The sequence below is a fragment of the Aythya ferina genome (genome assembly GCF_964211825.1).
Source record: "Aythya ferina genome assembly, chromosome: 12".
NCBI classification, from domain to species: domain Eukaryota; kingdom Metazoa; phylum Chordata; class Aves; order Anseriformes; family Anatidae; genus Aythya; species Aythya ferina.
Genome location: NC_140308.1, coordinates 18,650,881 through 18,672,305, shown reverse-complemented (window position 1 = coordinate 18,672,305; position 21,425 = coordinate 18,650,881). Strand labels below are relative to the sequence as shown.

At 37.4% G+C, this 21,425-nt stretch overlaps 1 protein-coding gene across 1 annotated transcript in view; it reads left to right on the top strand.

Annotated features, from left to right (window-relative positions):
- The first annotated feature begins 2,035 nt into the window (after nt 1–2,035).
- Nucleotides 2,036–21,425, top strand: part of LONP2 (lon peptidase 2, peroxisomal) — a 39,703-nt gene continuing 20,313 nt past the window's right edge. The window contains exons 1-8 of the mRNA XM_084533929.1: nt 2,036–2,416; nt 3,242–3,476; nt 4,291–4,422; nt 5,714–5,836; nt 6,730–6,893; nt 7,592–7,686; nt 9,481–9,739; nt 17,415–17,556. Of these exons, the coding sequence (XP_084390055.1) occupies nt 2,184–2,416; nt 3,242–3,476; nt 4,291–4,422; nt 5,714–5,836; nt 6,730–6,893; nt 7,592–7,686; nt 9,481–9,739; nt 17,415–17,556 (1,383 nt within the window). The 5' untranslated portion in view covers nt 2,036–2,183. The remainder of the gene's footprint in view (nt 2,417–3,241; nt 3,477–4,290; nt 4,423–5,713; nt 5,837–6,729; nt 6,894–7,591; nt 7,687–9,480; nt 9,740–17,414; nt 17,557–21,425) is intronic.

Below are 21,425 nucleotides of genomic sequence, written 5' to 3'. Positions count from 1 at the left end.
TCTTAAACTGATATTACAAGCAGGATGCAAATTTGAACAACATAATCAACTATTGAAACACTTAGCTGTGAAGGTGGTTGGCTCTCTTTTATAGCAAGTCTTTAAATCCCGGCTGAATTCCTCTCCAGGCAATACAGTGCATCTCAGTTATCGCGGACTCGATGCAGAAGTTGCTGGTGAGATGCAGAGGAGGTCAGATCACGTGGCTGTTGTCCCTTCTGGTCTAAAAGCTTCTGAGTTGGAGGCACAGAATTCTGTTAGTATCTTAATGGTAGCCTGTTTCTCGATGTGCCAAGAGATTCAGCTAGTCAGAAAAAAGTTCAAAACAGCTGTTGCTTAAATGTCATCTGATTGTATTTAAGCAGAAAACAATTTAGAGAAGTACTATCTAGACATCCTAATCAAGATGTGTCTCTATTGTACTGGACACTTAGTTTGTGCAGTAAAATATAGTCCTGGATATTGGGAATTGCTTGTGGAAATTGAAAGGGATTTTAAATCACTCATTGAAATTTTCTGTTACGGTTCCAGAATGAGTTAAACTATTTTTAATGACCAGAGGGACTAGACATTTCTGAAGAAGGGAAGAAAATTACAGCCTGGAGAATAAACATGATGAGATTGTTATTTTATTTTTTAATTTTTTTTAATGAAAAGATTCAGATTGAGCAAATTTATCAATAACTATGATGAGCAAATGTTTAACCTTTAGATTTGGTTTGTGTTTGCATTCCAAACTAATATAATTAGAGAAGCTTAAACATATGTGAGTGTTGAACATATGTTTACAGAGTAATTATGTTTAACATCAGGAAGTTCACAAAACATTTTCTATATTCCTGTGTTAAGTACTCTTTTGCATTAGTATTTTCTAAATGTCATGTTGAATAGTACATTAAATTCTAGGTTCTTTCTAAGTTGTCTGAGGTAGCTGTTTTACAGAGATTTTGTTTTTTTCTCAGCTGTAGTAATTTCTTGCATTTACCCAGTGTTATTATTTCCATATATCATTTTACTGTGACATCTTCTAGTAGGCCAACAGAGTAAGGTATTAATAAACTGCATGACTAAGCAAGTTTCTTACTGTAGCTATACTTGCATGTTTCAAAAGTGCCAGCTTGTATAAACAGCCCTTGCTGCTACAATTTCACCTTTGTACAGGCTTACCTTTGTTCAAAGCATACTGAGCCTGCCAGTGATTAACAAGGCTTGGCTAACATAGTTTATTGCATCATGCACTTTTAATATTGCACCTCTTGTCACCAGTGGAGGGTAGGGGGAAAAAAACGGCAAGTTTCTGCAATCAGCTTGTTCATCTGACCTCTCCATAGGCCTGAGTGCTCACAGTCCTTCCCTCGAGCAGGCTTTTGCAGGAATGAGCAAAGCAGTATTACTAGAGCAAAAGGAGCTAGACACAGCACACCTGTACCCATGCTGAACCTAATTACACTGCACTAAACGTTGCCCTGCATTTGTGGGGTCCTGGGATCAGTGTCAACCCTCAACTGGCCCCATGAACAGGCTGGGAGTGGATTAGGCTGTGTCCTGGGCACCACCACTTGGTGTTTGAATCCTCGTGTGGCAAAAGCTTGAGCTGAAGTGTTGGGCCTTCGCCCCTACCCTGCTGCAGAGAGATGGTGGGGTCAGGGCTGCCTGGGGCGCTGGGGAGCCCCTGCCCCAATACCTGCCTGAAGAAAAGGGGCCTGGGCTGACGGTGTGGGAATGTGCCTTTTACTCAGGGAACTGGCAATCAGTAACTGGAATCCCAAAGCCTTGCTTTTCACTATCTACCCTTACGTTAATGGAGCCTTTTGTTATTACAAACTCTTCCAGAGCACTTTTTGGAATAATTTATTTATTTAACAGGCACACAAAACGAAACCCCGAGCCCATCGCAAGTGCTAGCCTGCCCTCTGCTGGCCGAGGCTGCCGTGGCACAGCGCTGTCCCCGCGCCATCACCCCCAGGCAGGGGAGAAACCAAACACCACAGAACAAAACGCGAGGTAGGGCCGGGGCCCGGCGGCAGGCGGGGCCCCCGACAGGACCGGGCCGCCTGGCGGCGGGTGCCGCGGGGCCGCCCCTCCCGCCCCGTCCCTCCGGGCCCGGCCGGTCCCTCTCGGGTGCCCGTAGCGGGCGGGGCCGGGCCGTGGGCGGGCGGCGCGGCGGGGCGCAGCGGGCGGCCATGGCGGCGGGCAGCGCCATCCAGATCCCCAGCCGCCTGCCGCTGCTGCTCACCCATGAAGGCGTCCTGCTGCCCGGCTCCACCATGCGGACCAGCGTGGACTCGCCGCGCAACATGCAGCTGGTGCGCAGCCGGCTCCTGAAGGGCACCTCGCTGCGCAGCACCATCATCGGCGTCATCCCCAACACCAGCGACCCCACGTCCGACTGCGACGACCTGCCCTCCCTGCACAGGTACCGCCGGCACCTCCGCGAGCCGGGCCCTGGGGACGGGGCTCTGCGGCTCGGCCGCCCTGGGGCAGCCTCTCCCCTCCACGGAGCTTCTCCGGAGGGGTCGCCGTGGCAGGGACTGGGGGGCCGGCGCCTGCCAGAAAGTTGGGAAAGCGAGACCGGGGTGCAGGAGGGTAGCGCGGTGCGATAAAGCTTGGGGTCAATAAGGCTCTACCCGTTACTGGTTTTTGTTGTGCTTTAGTAACTAACGCAGGCAGAGAGCTAGGTTACTGAAAGCTAATTATATTTCTGTGGGATAAAGTACAAATAGAACTGATATGCTTTATTCCTTACAAAACTTTGTTGCGTTAGCGGATTCAGTAACATGTTGCAATAATGTATTTTAATTCTGCTTAAGCAGGTAGTTTAATCATAGTTCAGTCAGACAAATGCGAACTAAAACGTTAATTCTGGATGAGACAGACAGTTTCACTGAAGAACAGTAGTTTACAAACACCCCATTTTCTAGTGCAAATAGTTCAAGCAGAAATGTAAGCATTCCTGTCCTGTTCCGAGATCCTTTCAATAATTTATGAAAAAGCTACTTGTTCCCAAAAAGGATGTTTGTATTATATTGCTATTGTTAGTTTGTCAGTTACTGCGTTCCTTTTCGAGTTTTAAGGTTTGGTTTTGTTGATCTGCGTGCAAAAGAGGTCATGTAATTCTGTTACCTGTGTTGAAAATGAACTACGACCTCAGAGGTCCTACAGTTCAGTTTCTTGTTGGTAAGGGACACGTGAAATGTTCTGTGGAAGGTGCCAAGTAATACAAAATGTGTTCTGTTTTTAGGATTGGCACTGCTGCTCTAGCAGTCCAGGTGGTTGGTAGCAACTGGCCCAAGCCCCATTATACATTGCTGGTTACGGGCCTCTGCCGATTCCAGATACTGCAGCTGCTGAAAGAGAAGCCGTATCCAGTTGCTGAAGTTGAACAGTTGGATCGACTTGAGCAGTTTACTAATCAGCATAAATCTGAGGAGGAGCTTGGAGAGTTGTCAGAGCAATTCTATAAGTATGCAGTACAGGTAAATTATTCTAATCCTATTTAGTATATCAGTTCATTTCTGCTTGTACTTAGACTTTTCTCTTTGTTTCTTCTTGTTGCCTTTCTCTCCCCCTCTATCATGTTTTTCAGTGACAGCTAGTTTCAGTTCTACTAGAAAATAAAGTTTTGATATAGCTTAAGGTTTCTGTTTTGGATTCCAGGATCTCAGTACAGTTCATTGCAGGATTGTTCTAACATGCATATATTACTATTCCAATAGCTTGATGCTGTTTCATATATAGTAATGCAATAAGTATACTCTAGTAAAAGGAACACTTGAATAGATGTTTTTTTCCAGGATTCATGATATGCATAACTGATTTATTTACTTTTAAGTATACATTATAGTATTTGTTAATTTTAAGTATATTATTAAATGGGAAAAAATGTATAGAATCTTTATTATAAACCATTATAAACCCAGGGTATATTGAATTTGTGTTTAAAGGAAGTGGAAAAGAAAAATGATAATAGCCTTAAGGGAACTGCAAATGTTTGTAATCAGGATGTTTGGGGGCTACTAGGAGATGTAGGCATTGAAAAAAGCACTGGGAACTATGATGATACTTTTGAACTTCTTGAACCAGTAGAAAGCCCAAAGTCTCAATTGTCCTATGCTGTGTTAATGCCTCTTCTGCATGCATTTTTTTTTCTATGTTTTTGGTAAAGCATCTAGACATTTTTTTCGTACCAATACTTAAAGATGCACTGCTTTTTAGGTCAGATAGTTGCTTACATAATTTAAAAAGAAACATCAACGACTACAAATACTGTCCATTGTGTGCTCATTACAGTTGGTTGAGATGCTGGATATGTCTGTTCCTGCAGTTGCAAAGCTGAGACGTCTTCTGGACAACCTGCCTAGAGAAGCTTTGCCAGATATACTTACTTCTATCATCCGTACATCCAACCAAGAGAAGCTTCAGGTATTATGTCCTTAAACTATTTAAGGAGAATTAGGTGTTGGCTATTTTCTTATAGTTAATCACTTTTTAGATAATTCTGAAGTTGCTTACACATGATATTGAACAGCAATAATGTCATGCTAGGAAGTATTTGTGTTACAACTGATAGCGAATATATTTAACAAATTTCATGCTGTTGTTTAAAATATTTTTCCTTATGTCTTTATGTCAGAATTCACCTAAAAGTTAAATATTAGTTAGTGCTGGAAACAGATCATTTTATACAACAACCAGAAATAGAACATGGATTTCCCCATCCATGGTAAAAATTATAAATCTATCTTTAAATTGTGTTGAAATCTTGCTTGCTTGTCAGAGTTGACAGATCACTATATATTTAATGCTAACAATTCCAGAATCAGGTTCCTTTTAATCATTTTAAAAAACATTTAAACATGTGGCTTTTTTTAAATATTGAGACACTAGTGAAATTTGCATCTTATGTTACAATAATATTATATAAAAATAATACTTATGTTAGGATACTTACTAGTCTTCCTATAGTTAATTGCTGTTTTTGTGAGTTGTGTTCCTTTTCTTTTGTCACTGCCAGTGCTATGAATTCAACCTTGAATTGAAAGCGTAACATAAATTGTTTCAGAGTACAACAGTTAAAAATAAATGCAGTACTTTGAAGTGAAGTTGTGCACTGTAATACAACCTCCTGCTGGAGGAAGGTACATCAAACAACAAATTTACTGTGTCCAGTTTTTGTCTGAAGTGATAAAGAAGAGAGCAAGCAGTGGAAGCTGTGGAAGTAGCATCAGATTCTATCCATTTCCACACATGAACATAATTAAACATGAGAATGAAATACTGTATAAAGTCAAAAACAACAACAACAAAACAAACAAACAAAACCCAACAGCTTAATGCACAAGGTGATTTTTTCTCGGTTAGCTGAGGAGATCGTGCTGTAGTTTTTTCAAGAGAGAGCTCTTTTCTGAGGCTCTGTAACTGAGAAATAGAATGCTGGTAGATGTTTGCCACAGAAAATGTAACTGAACTAACAAGGCACTTTAAAAATGGGACAAACTTTTGTTCTTTGAGGTACTTTGTAATTTTGGCATACAGACCTTAAGGCTAGATTTTGTATCCTGTAATCTCTTTCATTTTTTATTTCTTTTGTCCCAAACCATCTATTTCATAACAGTGATCAAAAAACAGTAACAGCATCAACAGGGTTTTCCTTCCCCACATTGATAATCCATTGGTGTGAACGTGTTGGTTTCTTATAACTCTGTGCTCTTAGATTTTAGATGCTGTTAGGCTGGAGGAGCGATTCAAGATGACTATACCATTGCTTGTTAGACAAATTGAAGGACTGAAGCTGCTTCAAAAAACAAGAAAACCCAAACAGGATGATGATAAAAGGGTATGGACCTTTATGTCTGGGATACTTAAATATCGTAAATATAAAGCTGCACTTTTAAACAGGCTGATGAACATATATGATTGTGATTTGTGCAAAGTGTTGATCTGTGGCCACAACGTCTCATGGTCATTCTGTATCAGCAGAGAACACCCAGCTGGCAACTTTGGTTGTTCAGGCACCTAACAAAGAAAACATTCTTTCAAAGTTACCCAGGCATCGTTTCTTTTAATCTGGGCATTTTCTGACTTTGAATAAATGCTCTTTTTTTTTTTTTCTTTAAAGAATCATCTGATGACCAGTATACACACATGGTATGTGCATACTGTGCAGTGAGATTTGTACAGTTTATTAATAGCATTGAAGGTGAATGACAGCTTTTTGAAATGCAGATATGTGTTTGAAATATAAATGCGTGTTGTGAAATGTAGTTGGCTAAACTGGGGCAACCTAGACTTGCTGCATCTAATTATATATATGCAATTTAGAAATCAGGAAGTAATTGAGAAATGAAAAAGAGTAAGAGAGATGACTTATCTGTTTTGTAAAGATTATCCTTATTCTGCCCAATACTATGGGCTGCAATGCTAAGCCATTCAAAATATCACAGTTACTCTTCTAAATTTTGTCCTGGTCTTCTGTTACCTATTAGATAAGACGACAAATGCACTTAGCGAATGATGTACAGTAAAATAAAAACTAACTTTTTTAAAGTTATACCAGCAACACCTTTTCAAGTATTTTAGTGGATTAAAATCTGACTTTTTCTATTAAGTGGGCTTTCCGAAAATCTTGCATGTTTTTCTTATGGTTTCTATTCAAAGTCCAAGTACCAACCTTCTTAAAAAAAATAAAAAATGGTGCTATTCTGTGGCTTTCTGTTATCTATTTCATAGGTTGTAGCTATTCGTCCTAATAGAAGAATCAATCACATTCCAAGCACTGCAGAAGATGAGGAGGAGGAGGAAGATCATGATGATGTTGTTATGCTGGAAAAAAAGATAAGAACATCCAGTATGTCAGAACAAGCTCTTAAAGTTTGTCTTAAGGAAATAAAGAGGTAGGAGACTTTGAAATGAGGGTTTCATTTCTTTCTCTTAGAAAGAAATATTGCTTTAGCCTTTTACATGATTATGTATTTGTGTTGGTTGTGTTTTAGAAACAATTCTCAGCATTTTGGTGAAGTGCTACTTTTTACTTACAAATTTCATCATTTTGTCTTTTTGTCATCTTGTCGGATTTTCCAAATACAAAGTCTTCTATGTGTGGATTATAAATTAATAAAGCATTAAATTGTAGACTCTAAACCTCTATGTTATAAAGTGAAAAAGTAAAAGAAAAGGGTGGGGACAAATAATACCACTGCTGTTAATAATTAGTGGATTAAAAGATCCAGATACTAGTCTTTTTTTCCTCCTCCTTTGGTGTGGAGATAACTGGTATCGGTGGTAGAGGTGATGGTTAACAACCTCCTTGGTGATAATGTATATGCATTGTGTTGCATGCATTGTGTATGCATTGTATGCATAGGGATATGATACTTTTTTTTTTCCCCTTTTCTGGTTATATAATGCTAGTAAACTTGTTTTACATTCTGCAAAGACAATCTCCTAACTGATATAATAGTTATTTACTTTTTTAGTATTGCAGATGTTGGGAAGTTAAGAGGGTTTGCTAAATACCTTTCTTGTAGTACAGGAGAGTGTCTTTGCAGTTAGTTCTTCATTAGCCTTATGAAGTCTGTGCATGTACTTCCAGATTAAAGAAGATGCCGCAGTCAATGCCAGAATATGCTTTGACAAGAAATTACTTGGAACTTATGGTAGAATTGCCATGGAACAAGAGTACGAAAGGTAAATGCTTCTTTTATTGTTTGTCTTTTGCAGGGATGTTTTAGGACAAGTAGCTACAATGCAAAGACTGCATACTTCTCTCTTGCAAAAATTTTTTTCATTGCTTCATAGTAAAAATGTTATTAATGGTACTAAAGCCTCTCAGATTACCTTTTTTAAGATAAGATCTGTATACTGAATATTTTAGCCAAGTTTGGTTAAGAACAAGAAGGTAAAAAAGGAGAGTTGTAGTTTTTTGTTGTAAAAATTTTGAGCACAATAGAAAAAACCAAGTATCCTCTCAGCTTTTTACCACAGTTTTCAAAAGCTTTGAGTAGAGATTGATATTATTCTTATAAGAACAGGATGCAAAAATGGAAAACAATAAAAAGGTAGAAAATCAAGCCTGACTTTTCTTTCTGACCAACGTGAGTAGATTAATTGGGCAACATTACTTTCCAGAAAAGTGTTCTGCTGGGGTAAAGGGTTTTAGTTACTTCTAGCTTTTGAAGAATGAAGCTTTTAAATGACTTTTAAAACAATCTGATCTTAAACAGAAATTTAATATACCACACCATCAGAAACATGTCTTTTGCCTTCTTCGCACACATGGTCACAAATCTTGGCGTTTTTGAACTAGACCCTTGTGTGTTCATGAATTTGCTTGTACATCTTTTTTCAATTTAGTGATTAAAGAAAATATCTGCATACAAATGCAGTATTACGCAAAGAATCCCAAAGTGGGTAAAGTGTTTGTTGACTCTCATGTCCTGTTGGAGAAAGGTGCTCTTTAATCTTGCAGAATTATGCCATGTCACATGGTTTGAAGTTTTTCCTTGAAGCAAAGTTGCAAAGTTTGTTTTTGTGTTCATGTGAGTGATACTTTGGACTTCATAGATACAGTAAATAAAAATATACATGAATAGAAAAATGGAAAATTCAATTTAAAAATCCAGAAAATTATGGTAATTTTTTGTTCAGTGTTTCATTACAAAAAAAATCACATGGTTGATGGGACTAATAACTGTTGTCTATATGCGAAACATGCACAATTATTGGTATGAGGAGGTTTGAATGTGCAGCCTGTAGAAGTTGAAAGGTAGGTGTGTGCAGAGTTGATAGACTTCATTACTTCCTGCCTTCTCTCTTTATGTTATAGAGGAAAGGACAGAGATTTGTGCTAAGCATTAGTTAATATTTGGATTCAATTTATCTCAAATTATGGCAACTGCAAAAGCTTAACTCTTCCAGTCCTAGTATCACAGGGGTATTTTATGTAGTGCATAAATGTTGTATAGCAAGTAAAGCCTGCCATTCAAGCCAATGGGATCTTGCTTTGTTAGTCAGATGGTAGCATAAGTAGATGATGAAGAGGAGATAGGGATGAATTTGTCATTTGATAAGACCTGACAGGATCAGACTTGTTTCTGTAAGAAGCAAATGCTGAGAATTTTGTACATTGCTGAATTGCTGTTTCTGGACAAGTATAAAGTTCATTTGAACCAGATTTCAAATCTCTGACACAGTGGAAGGGTGTTTTGTTTGTGTGGTTTTTAATTCCATTATCAATAGTTTATAGTAATAGTAATTTACAGTTTATAGTTTTATAGTTTAAATAGCAATTTACTTTTCCTTATTAAAGAAAAAAGGATTATAAGAACTTTGTTTTAGTGAAACATTGTGTACAATCGTGTGTGTTGGGAGGATTCCATTAATGAACGTATTTGAGAATGTTTCTGTGGTACTGTAGAATGAATTGTTTCCATTTCAAAGGGGAAATGTGCTGATATCCTTTCTGTTGTCAATGATCGATAGATCGACTAGAAATTCGTGCAGCTCGAATTCTTTTGGATAATGATCATTATGCTATGGAGAAGTTGAAGAAGAGAGTTTTGGAGTACTTAGCTGTCAGACAGCTTAAAAACAACCTCAAGGGACCCATTCTTTGTTTTGTGGGACCCCCAGGAGTTGGTAAAACTAGTGTTGGAAGATCAATTGCAAAGACTTTGGGTCGAGAATTCCACAGAATTGCCTTAGGAGGAGTCTGTGATCAGTCCGATATTCGAGGCCACAGGTAACAATTTACTCCTTTCATATGTATATTTTTTTCTTTTATTACAGAACGTATCGATTATTTTAATTGTTCAGCTGATGTAGAGAGATTTTACTAATTTCAAACACTGGTAGTTATTAATTGATTTTCATTGGTATTCAGTAATACAATTTTAATAACAGGAGAGTATATTCAGTGTTGAGATAGGTATTTATCCTTCTGCTACTGCCCTTTATTGTAACAGTGGAGAACAGAATAATCACAAATGGATCTAGAAATGCAACACAAAAATCATGAACTGTGAACTTCACAAGTTTGTGCCTTAAGAATTGACATATGCTTGGGATAATTAAAAGTGCAGTTATATTTCTAAGCCATTTAATCTTCTGTTATTTTGGCCCTGTGTACTAAAATTCAGTAGAAAGTCTAATGCAAACAACTTTCTTAATATTGGATCTGATTTTTCTCCTTTGAAGGGGAGCGCAAAGATTTAGTTACAAAAAGTAGTGTTTTATCAACAATTCAGTACTTTATAACAATGTTTGATACTAAAGCCAGAATAAAAACTGTAAGTGATGCTTAAAAATTGCTCAGGAATAACAACTGAGTTATTAATAGTATTTCAAACTTGTTGGTGTACTACTTTTCCGTTTTTACAAGGAACTTAAGCTGAAAGACTTCAAAGGAGATTTTTCGGTTAACTTTCCTTAGGACTTTTGTTTTCATCTTACATCTCTTTACACCTTAATCTTCTAAACCATTTGTTTATATCAGTTTGTTTTCCATACCTCACAACTGGAAGCATAACGAATGGGTAATGTAGATAAGTAACTGCTAAACATCAGTGCAGCATTTTTGGTTCTGTTAACCATCTTCTGTGCTTACTGCATGCAGTGTAAGAAGTTTGGAATAATGAATTTGTTGGGGCTCTACAGATCTGTAAAACCATGAGATTTCTCCTTACAGCAGTTGGCAAATAATTGCAAATTAAAATTGGTTCTTTGTTGATGCCGTGTAGCAGATAATTTTGCCCCATGGCTGTGCTGCTGTTTTCAGCTCTCAGAATACACCGTCAGTGTTACTTCGGTTCCAGATTATCCTGTGATTTCTTTTTGTTTTCAAGGCATAAAAAAGACCTTGGTATTCTTATTACTTCACTACTGATTTTAATGAAAACTTAAATGCCTAACAAAAGTTTATTTTGTGGTATCAAACTTGTCAGCATGTAAGCTCGTTGTATGAGTGAGCACATTGGCGTGGTCGAAGTTCAGAGTCCCAGCTGGGAACTGGGGAATCTTGTGATGAAACTCTTGTGCATAAAATTCTAGGAATCCAGGATGTAATGTATTACTAGGAATCTAGCGTTTAATATATTATTGATCAGTCACTTCTTCACCCAGAACATGGGAGAAAAAGTATTGAAACAGTGGTTTTGTACTTGATAACAGCTTAAAATTCAGAGTTGTTTTGTAGACCTTTGGTTGAGCTCCCTTGGGAAAATGAGTAATACGTGTTTATTCCTATATGCATTCTTCTGTCACAAATCTGCAGGGTTTTGTTTTCCACTGTTGGACACACCTAGTGTGGCCTTGAGCGTGTAGCTTGAATGATCATCTTAAGTTTTTTCTTAGGGTGGGTTTAATCAACATACCCAGCAGCCACTGGAGGGCTAAATATTGCATAGTAGAAGGTTGTAGATACATTAGTTTTAATATATCATTTTTCGGTGTCTAGCAACAGTGTGTCTGTGATTGTTTTGTAAACCTTTGCAGTATCTGGCCTTCTTGCCAGTTTACTTAGATACAAATGGAAAAAGCAGCAAGACTGCCCTCCTTCTTCACTGGATGTTATTCCTGTAATTCACAAAGTGTCACTGTTTTAGTAAGTAAGGATTCTCATGTTTCAAATTACTTATGGTATGGATCCTAAAAGTAATTTAAGCGTAGTTCAACTACCAGTTGCTGTTTGAACTGGAACCACTAGAGGCTGTTGAATACTAAGCATTTACAGACATTAAGTAACTTTTTCCACAGCTCAGTGCGAATCAAGCATTTCTAAAAGGGAGACCGTGTCTGTGAAGCAGACATTATGAACAAAAGTAAAACTGTCATCAACTCTTACTCAATTGCTGGTAATTCCTTACTGTTTTCTTTATTTAATTTTTGGCTTTCTGTCTTGCACTTACACCTAATACAGAAGGCTACAGTTACATAAGGACTTTAAAAACTGTCAAATTCAGGTGCTTGTGGCTGTCGTCATAGTATTTTTGAAGGCGTTATTAAACTATTAATACATGTGAGAAACTAATCTTAATTAAAAAAAAAAAATGCAAAAAATTAGCTGATGGGAAGTATTTGATAAGACAAGAAAGGAAAAACACTATCCAGAACTGACAAGAGTTCTATGTGGTTACTCTTCAACAAATGAGTGTATAGTTGAACACTAGAACATCATGGCAGCTAGCAGGAGTCCCTTGTAACCAACTGCTTTTGCAAGGTTTGTAAGCAAAAAACAAGTTGAATACTTTTTTTTTTTTTTAATTCTACTACAGTTTTTGTTCTGCATTTCTGCTTCTCAGATTTAATCAAGTTAAAACTACAGCCTTTCTGTAAAGTGTTCTCTGTGATGTCCTTTTGCATGAATAGATCCTCCAAGTTAATCCCAGTCAAGTGAATCTGTATCGTGCTTCTGGCAGCAGTCACAGAAAGGAATTACAGAAGCCGTCTGAACCTGGAGGAGACATAGGTTCCTGTTTCCTGAGTGTTACTGATACGTAGGCTGGTTGTCTAGTACTACATGTTGGGAGCCCTTCTTTTTCTCCTCAAAGCTCCCATTTAGGCTTTAAGGCGTAAGTTAAAAGATACCATTAACACCGCAGAAAAACGATAGTGTATGTACCCACTAATGTACTAAACATTTACAGAATGTACCAAATGTACTAAAACATTAAGAAAGAAACTGTGGATCCATCTCATTTGCAAGCAGATAGTGCCTGAAATGGCATTTGCTTTGGCAGTGTGTTACTGTCGCAGGTGAAAGGGGTGTGCTGCTAGATTCAGCAAGCAAAGCAAAACGTATTGGATTGCAGCAGGGAGGGTGGTGGTGTCTCCGTGTGCTGTTCTGCGTGAGGCGTAACTAGGGCAATCTGCAAGTGCCCAGTTTCTACCATCGAAGCGTGGATCATGTGCCTGCAGCTGGGGTTTCTGTGAGTTGTTTTTGATTGGGTGCGGAGCAGCTACTACTGCTCTGCGTTCCCCAAATGAAGTCATCAGCTTGGTACAAAAACAGAACTGCTTTATCAGACATCCTCCAGCTGTTGTTACATGTACAACTCAGCTACACCATATGTAAAAGTTTGCTCTTTTATTCTTGGTGGTAACTTGAATTTTAAAAAAATAACTGTTACCCAATAAGTTCACTGAGTGTAAGATCTCAGTCCTGATACTTTGTTCCATGCACGAACTGTACGATCTTCTCTCTTGCATGTGTGTAGTTTTCTATTTTTAAAAAGGAAAGATGTAATTGCACCGTTCATTTATAGAGGTGCTAGTGAGATCACTGTGTATCTCTCTCTCTCCCCTGTGCGAAGTGCTCTTTTTTTTATTATCAGCACTCTTCACTTTCCAGAAGCTTGGATAGTTCACTTCTGGCTTAGCTATATGCTGAAGATTTGTTCAGGTGCATCTGTGTGTGAAAAGGTGCAGTTCCTGACCAGCCATAGTACAGGCCTTGTTGTACTAGGGGAAAAAAAAAAAAAAAAAAAAAGTTTGACCCCTGCAGAATAGCTTTGTTACACAATTGCAAAGCATAGATACATTTGTAAAGCACTTGGGTAGGTGCACCCCAGTTCATAAATAGTATCTCCAGTGGCATTAACTTTGTTATCTTTTCTTAATTCTGCAGTTTGAAAACCACTGTAGTTAAAAACAATTTAAAACTGTTTGTCATAGAACAACATGAAGAAATTGGGTCATGCTTTTATCCATAATACTAAGACTACTTTAAGGGTTCTGATTCATTAACATTCCTAGTGTACCTTGGGAGAGCTGATCAAGTTAGATTTTTCCACCTGTCTTTTTTCTATGATAGGTAGCTCCTGATGCCAGGCTGTGCAGCTCTAGTGTTTCTTAAGGGTAGCTTTTAACTGATTTAAAAATAAAAAGATTACTAAATTATAGACCTTCTGTGGCATGAACTCTTAAGGTGTTTTTCAGCTGTTACTACAGAGGAGAGACAGCCAGGAAACTTGATCTGAACTTCCTGTTTTAATGGAAAGGAGCTGATGCTGTTTCTAGGTTGAATGCATGGAGAGAAACAGTGTGTCAAAAACTGAGCAAAGCCACATTATATCAAAATGCTAATGTTAGAGCATCATTTTTCTTTCTTTTATCCCTTGCTGAAATAATGAAAATAGAGAATAACATCCTTACAATCGGTGGCTGCTGCTCACAAACAGCAGCGTTCATTTTTACATGTTACAAGGCAAAGGTTGATGTCCAAACAGATAAAAGGCCATATCTGCTTGTAATTTTAATGTTACGATATTGCAGTGTTTTAATATGTAAATATCTGCTGAGTCTGTCTCTGAGGGCTCTTTCATTCAGTTGTGTTCCACAGTAACTGTTTAGAAATAAAACAGGCTATCTATGTTTGTATTTTTAAGGTAAAATACTAGGTTATTCTTCTTTGTTGTTAAATGTGTGGCATTAGCATTCCTTACTCACTCTGAAGATCGTGAGTCTTTGATAAGTAGCATAATGAAATAGGCATTTGTCCATCTCTGATAAATGAAGGTGTATCACAGATTTAGGCTGTTACACATGAGAAGAGTAGATTGATACCTAGGTATTTGTAATCCTAAAATGCATAGACCCAAGTTTCTATTGTGTAAATTAACTTGAACATGCTTTTATTTGAAATGCAATGTGTTGATTAAACATTTACATTGAAGTTAATTGTTTGATTTACCAAATCTAGAGACAATTTAAATTGCAAATGAGAAGAAGAATGTACAGGAGGGAGGAAGAGAAAGACTAGTCAGTTGTTACGTAGTGAAACGAAGAGCAGAATACTTTAGCCTCCATGTACTTTTATCATCTATTATCCCTAATTCTGTGGAGATGATGGTATTTTGCAGAACTCCTCCATATTTCCTGCAAAAAGTTCCTTTAATTTTGGCCTTTGATTTCTTGAAGATGTTTTGAGTTGTATAGGTAACCATTTCATCCTTTTAGTAACAGTAGACCCATTTCAGTTGTACTGTCGTTTCTATTTTTTATGTGGTAGCTCATGACCCAAGGCTTATTTTGGACAGAGTGCATTTAAACAAAGAATCTTTTAATAATTTGCTGTAACTGTTGGAATCTTTTTCTTATCTCTTGCTTTAGAAGCCCTTTAATTTTGATACTCTTGATATTCTCTGATCTGTTAATCTCATGTGACTTGTTACAAATTGGCTTGAGTACCTATCTGTTTTCCTGTTTTTCCATAACTGCATCTTGATGCATTGTTTCATCCTTCCTAGAGCTTGGTTTTTGTGTAATATTAAGGAACTTGATTGTGCACAACAATTTCACTGAAAGATTTTGTGTATATGAGAATCTTCTACAAGTGTTCTTGTGTCATTAAATACCCAAATCTTCTTTAAACTAAAATGACTGTGAATTGAAGTCTGGCTTCAGGGTTGAGGGGGGAAAAGTGCATTTCAGTCTATGAATAACAATATCTGCTGTTTATCAGGGAAGAAAAACCCTGATTTTTTTTAAGTGTTTCTTTTTGGGGGAGAAAAAAAAAAAAAAAAAAAAAAGGGTGAGGGTGTAAATAAACACATGTGCTATTCAGAAAATCTTTTGGTACCTAGTGCCTTTATTCTTTGAACTGTTTTGTTGCAGTCAGATGGTAAAGGCAGAGAAAGAGCTGGTTGTTCTCAGTACTTTCCCTACACTGGAGAAACCCAGTATACCTCCATTCAGTTTATAAGCCAAAGCTGTTTTTTATAACCGGTTGGAACACAGGTGTCTCAAAAATGTATAGAATTTAAAAGGATCAGCTAAAACTTAGTGTGTATAAATACACACGTGCTCAGTGTATTGTCTTTAAGCATGTACTTGAGAATAATGTATCAAGCAAGTAAGAAGGTTTAATGTTTACTTAAATATTTTATCTTATTATTGGTATAGAAAGAATATTAAAAATATTCAGGCTGCATCGTCTGTGAAGCATATGAAATTATTTACTGGTGCAGTAAGCATCCTGTGAAAAAAACAGAATTGCTACAATGATTAGTTTCGTTGAACTGCTACATGATTCACTTCTGTGAACTTCAGTTCTGCTTCAGTCTCATATTTTTTTGATAGCATTTTATGGGATCCTTTCATGCTTTTGGCAAGGTTGGTGTGTGCAGATGGAGAATGAAGTGACATGCTAGTATAATAGCTCCCCCGTGCAGATTCTGGATCAGTAATAAATGTTATATAGTGTACTTCTCAGTGGAGAGGAGTGCACTTGTTCACTGCAGAGTAAAGCTCTACAAAAAAAGCAGTGAGGTGATGACAAACTAGTGCATACTGCACTGGTCTGCTCCAGTCTGTAACAGCTGTCTCATGGAGGTGGTAATAGGCAAACTAAAATTCTATTGTACTTCTGCCTATTTAAAAGATCTTATCAACTTTTATTTTTGGTCAGATCCAGAATTAAATAGAGTAACTGCAGTTTGTACCCTCAGTCATTAAATATTATATGGAACTAACATAACTGCTATGTGTTTTGAGAGTGGTTTGTTGGTGGTTGTTTTTTTTTTTAGTATATTTAAGGTCTTCTCTAGTATGTTTTGAAATTACTCCCATGGTACTTTTGGTTTCATCATTCTAAATGTCATCCTGTTTATTTTGGACTGTGTTAAAACAGATCATGTGGCAAAGCAGGCCTGTTCTGCATATCTGCTCTCTGAGTGTCATGAGATAGGTACTCTAATTCAGCACTTCGTGTATCTCTTTCTTCTGAGTGATCAGCATTTTGTACTGTTAATTATTGTATTTTGATTAGTTACACACAAGCAGAAAAAGCTATGATAAATACAGCAAACAATTGATATGCATGGATGTAAAATATCTGTATTTATTGTGAAAAAAGTTTTACTAGCTTTGCAGAATAAATTCAGATACCTTTTTGTTCCACTGCACTGTTCCAGATCCCATTTCATGTTGATAGGATTATTTTTATGAGTATCAGTTAAAGCAGTACATATCAACATTTCAGCATATTTGGAATTCGGACCTAATTTGTAACGTGCTTTGTAAATTCTATTGTGATGACAAAAACCCGGTATCATCTTACTAAAATTGTAGTATTAATGTTCCCAAATCTGTTTCTGCTTGCTCGTACAGTAGAACTTGTACATTCATGCAGAATGCCTGTAAGCCATAAAGTTTCCCTATTCTTCAGTGGCTAAGTAGTTTATCTTTTTAGACCAACTAATGCAACATGGAACTGGAATTTCCATCTTCTAATATAATTGCTTGTATCAGTTTAGATGCATATTCCGTGTTTCTATCTATTAGTTCCAAAAAGTTGTGCAAGAAAGGAAGAATTGTTATAAGGCAGCTTATTATTGCATTTTTGAGTTTTGTTTTCAATGTTTCTACTCCTGTTTCATGTGTCTGACTCCTCTTTCCCCACATACATTTATTTCTCACAGACGCACCTACGTTGGCAGTATGCCTGGCAGAATAATCAATGGACTGAAGACAGTTGGAGTTAACAATCCAGTATTCCTTTTAGATGAGGTTGATAAACTGGGCAAGAGCTTGCAGGGGGATCCTGCAGCAGCCTTACTAGAGGTAAGAGATACCAAATTACAAGTATTTTTACATTTATGACTAAAAAGAAGTAAAATATCGGACTTGGGAAAATAGGAATTACTGGAGGAAAAATAGCATGAAGCATCAGTTCTTTTACTCAAATACCACATACTATGTTTGAAGTTCATGAATTCCTCTCAATTGTGCACAAAGCAAATGGTGTCATACAGTATACTAAGAAGGATGTTTTTAATGTCAGTGGTCTGTACTTAAGCGTGAAGACGTATGTTGTACTATGTGTTCTGTATATTTAAAGACTCTTTAGGCTTTAAATATATTTGGAGGATTTTTAAAGCATTGGTTTTTAATGACCAAATGCTGCTAGCTATCTGAAAGAACCACTGACCAGCCAGAAGGTAGGCGAACTTTTTTCAAGTTTTCCCTTTATTTCTTCGAACAATTTTAATACAAGCTTATTTGGAGCTAGCATGGAATATGAATTAGTTGCATGTTCTTTTAGCAGCATTTCTTTAATTTATGTTGTAATTAACTTGCTGAAGCAAAATTTTTCATTTAAGTCACAGTTTCCGACTTCTTGACTGATTATGATGTGGCACGTGGCTTTGCTTTCCATAAGTCAGCTGTTATGTTTGCCTGGGAGTGTGCTTTTTCTTTAACTTTGGGACTCAGACCAAGACACAAATTAATACAATTTTGAAGTACATGGTATAGTTTTACCACAAAGAGTTGAGACTTCCTTAAAGATACAGGTAAAATCAGGGACTTTGGTGAAGAAGATAACTCTTGTAATATCTATCAACTGTTGAGATATTATTAATTAGGTTAGTTGTTGGGATTTCAGGAGGCTGTGATGAATTGAGGCCTGGGCTTTGCAGGTTTGACATATTGAAGGAGTCTGCAGTACAGAGCAGTAATGAGCTGCCAGAACCTTACTTATCCCTTCTCTTTCCCTGGTGAATGAAATATGATGATATTCCAATATAATTCCTTCTCCCACTGATTTGCATATTTAGCAGTTTTGTTCTAGTAGTGTGCTATAGAGAGGAAGGAGTATATTCAAGGGTATGGGGAAGAGATGAGGAGCTTTGCCCTTCCTCATTATCTTAGCACTGAAGATTGTGCACATCTTTCTGTCCTAGCACTGCTGAAGAGGAAAGGAGGGGATGAGGAAGATAATGGCACAGCAAGTGTTTGCCAAACTTAAACACTTCAGACTGTTCAGTGTTAGTGTACTTAATGATTTTGGTATTGTGTATATTTAGTATTTTGTTAAGCTGCTGTACTGTTATCCTGTCTACCACTTGTGTACGTTCTTTCTGACTACAGAGGCTACCATGCCATCGCTGAAAAGCTTGAGCTGCTTCTGTGATTGTTCGTTACCTGTTTCAGTCAAAATGAGTTGGATTAGTAAAATATTTAACTAAATCTTTTGAGCTAGCCTGGTACATTTTCACTGAAATGATTTAGCAAATATTCCTATAAGCTTCTCAGTTGTCAGACCGAAGTACGGTTAACTTCTGTATCTGGGAGGTTGTGGCTGGGAATAAAAGTAAATGATTCTAGTAGTATTTGCCTACAGTCATTTTTTTGACTCTTTTTTAACGATAGCATTTAATATAGTGTTTAGAATATGAAAATGCTACATTAGAGCAAATTAAATTATTTTTTTTTAATTATTTGTGTTTGAATTTTTGGTGTTTTTTGTTGCTTTGGGATGCTTCTGCTTTCCATATTTTAAAGCCTTATTCTCAGTGGTGCTCAGCTCAGCTTCTACTTCCAGCAGAGGCTTGTTAAGTTAGCTTCCAACTGTCTGCTTGGGCTGCAGTCTGTAAGTTATTGATAATTGACCAGAAGTTGCATGTGGAGAAGTAATTGCTCTGTTAACCGTGTCTGGGCTGCTCTCACATGAGATGTGTATATCTCTCTGCTGCTGTCTAAACATCCTGCAGCAGGTGCTTTACCTCTTGTAAAGGAGTACTTATGCCTGAACGGCGAACGTGACAGCTTTTTGTGGTGTACACTGCTGGAAAGTCCATCTGGAATGAGCAAAGTGGGCTATTATGTAAGAGAACAAACAATAGCAAGTGGTCACCTAGATAGCACATTTGTTTTTCAGACTGCTGGTTCTTGTTTGGTAAGTGCCATCATTAAGTATAAATTGCGCATTCTTTTTTTCCTTACTGTGTAGGTGTGTTAAACACTCACTGACTGTCCACAGTGTGGGAAATTGCCATGCCCTATAAGCTTGGAAGCAAAGCTTGATATTTTATAATCACCGGATATGTGTTTAGGTCTAGTGCTGCTGGAGAGTTGTTGCTTAGGCAAAGCAGAATGTCTTCTTATTTCCAGTTACTGTTCATCAACAAGGGAATGCTTTAGTCTAAATTTAGATGACCTCACTTTAAAACAGAAGAAAATAGAAATGGATCCAAGTGCTTGATAGCGAGTATTTGTATGCAGGAAATTAGACCAGGAGCATAGCCAGGCAATTAAATGTTCATGGAACTTATTCTGGATTTTGTGGTAATAAAATGCTGGTACAGAGAAGCCTTTGTAGACATGTGAGCTATCGGCCATAAATTAATCAAGATGTTTTGTTCATTAAATGTTCTTTTTGTACTTAATATTTTTCTATTAGTTGTGTATCTGAAAACTTTTGAACTTGAACTTTAGCACAGATAACTAGCCAAAGAACAGTTCTATTTGCTTTGGAAAATCTGTTTTGATTGTGTAGGCATGGTCCTGTTTTAAGTCTTAAGAAATTGATACCGTAACAAAGAATTATTAGTCCAGAGAAACTCTAACCCCTGTAGAAAATGTCAGACAATTCATATTTTTAGGTATTCCTTAGATAAGTTGTTTTTTATTACAGCTTGCTTTACCTTTTTCAGATAGCATTTTTGCACTCAAGTACAATAACACAACTATTTTATAATAATATGATGTTATAATGAGCAGCCTAGCACTTCGTAGAAATTGTAAGAATTTCTAGTTAGAGACTAGAAGGAGAAAGAGATAAACATGCATGCAGACACCTGCTATAAAACGTGATAGTTTATTCTGACCATAGAACATTATTATTCTGAAGATTTTTAACTTTTCAAAGATTTAACAGAATTTAGGAGTAATGAAAATTAAGAATTGTTTATTTCCTAGCTAGCTAAGAAGTGTTCAAATTCATTATTTTTTTAGAATTATAAACACTGTTCTTGGCTATAATTCAAGTTGCTAAGACAAGGCATGCATTCATTTGGGTATGGGCAGATAAATTATTTTGACAGTAGTGTGCCATTTCTAAGGAGATGCATAGGTCCCATTATTTGTAACATGAGAATTCATGTGAGCATAGCATTGATAATTCATCATGTGGGAAGAAAAAGTGTGGCGATACTTTAAGGGGGGATGGAGCGAGGGCAGTACATAGGTGGTGGTAAACAACACATTTCTGAGTGCCTGAGCAGGAGCACAGTGAATGGGAGCAGTCACTGCATTCACCCAGGTAGATCAGTCCCGACCAACCAGGTTACTATTTGTGATGAACAAATGACTGAATTTGTGCGTAAAGGAAGAACGGTGAGTGTAGCTGACCTTGACTTTAGCAAGGCTTTGGCCAGTTGCACCCACAACATTATTCTGTCCGAATTGCAGCCCGGCGGGGTGGACACCTAGACAGGTATAAAGCTGGTTGGATGATCAGGCTCAGACTGTAGTGATTAGTGGGTCTGGCTCTGTCTGCAGGCCTGTAGTATTCTGAGTACCACAGGCTGTACAGGGACCTGTCCTCTTTATTGCTATTATCAGGAATCTCGAGGAGGTGACGGCATGCACTTGCATCACGTCAGCAGATGTCACCAAATTAAGGGAGACCGGTCACAGTCTTGAGGGCA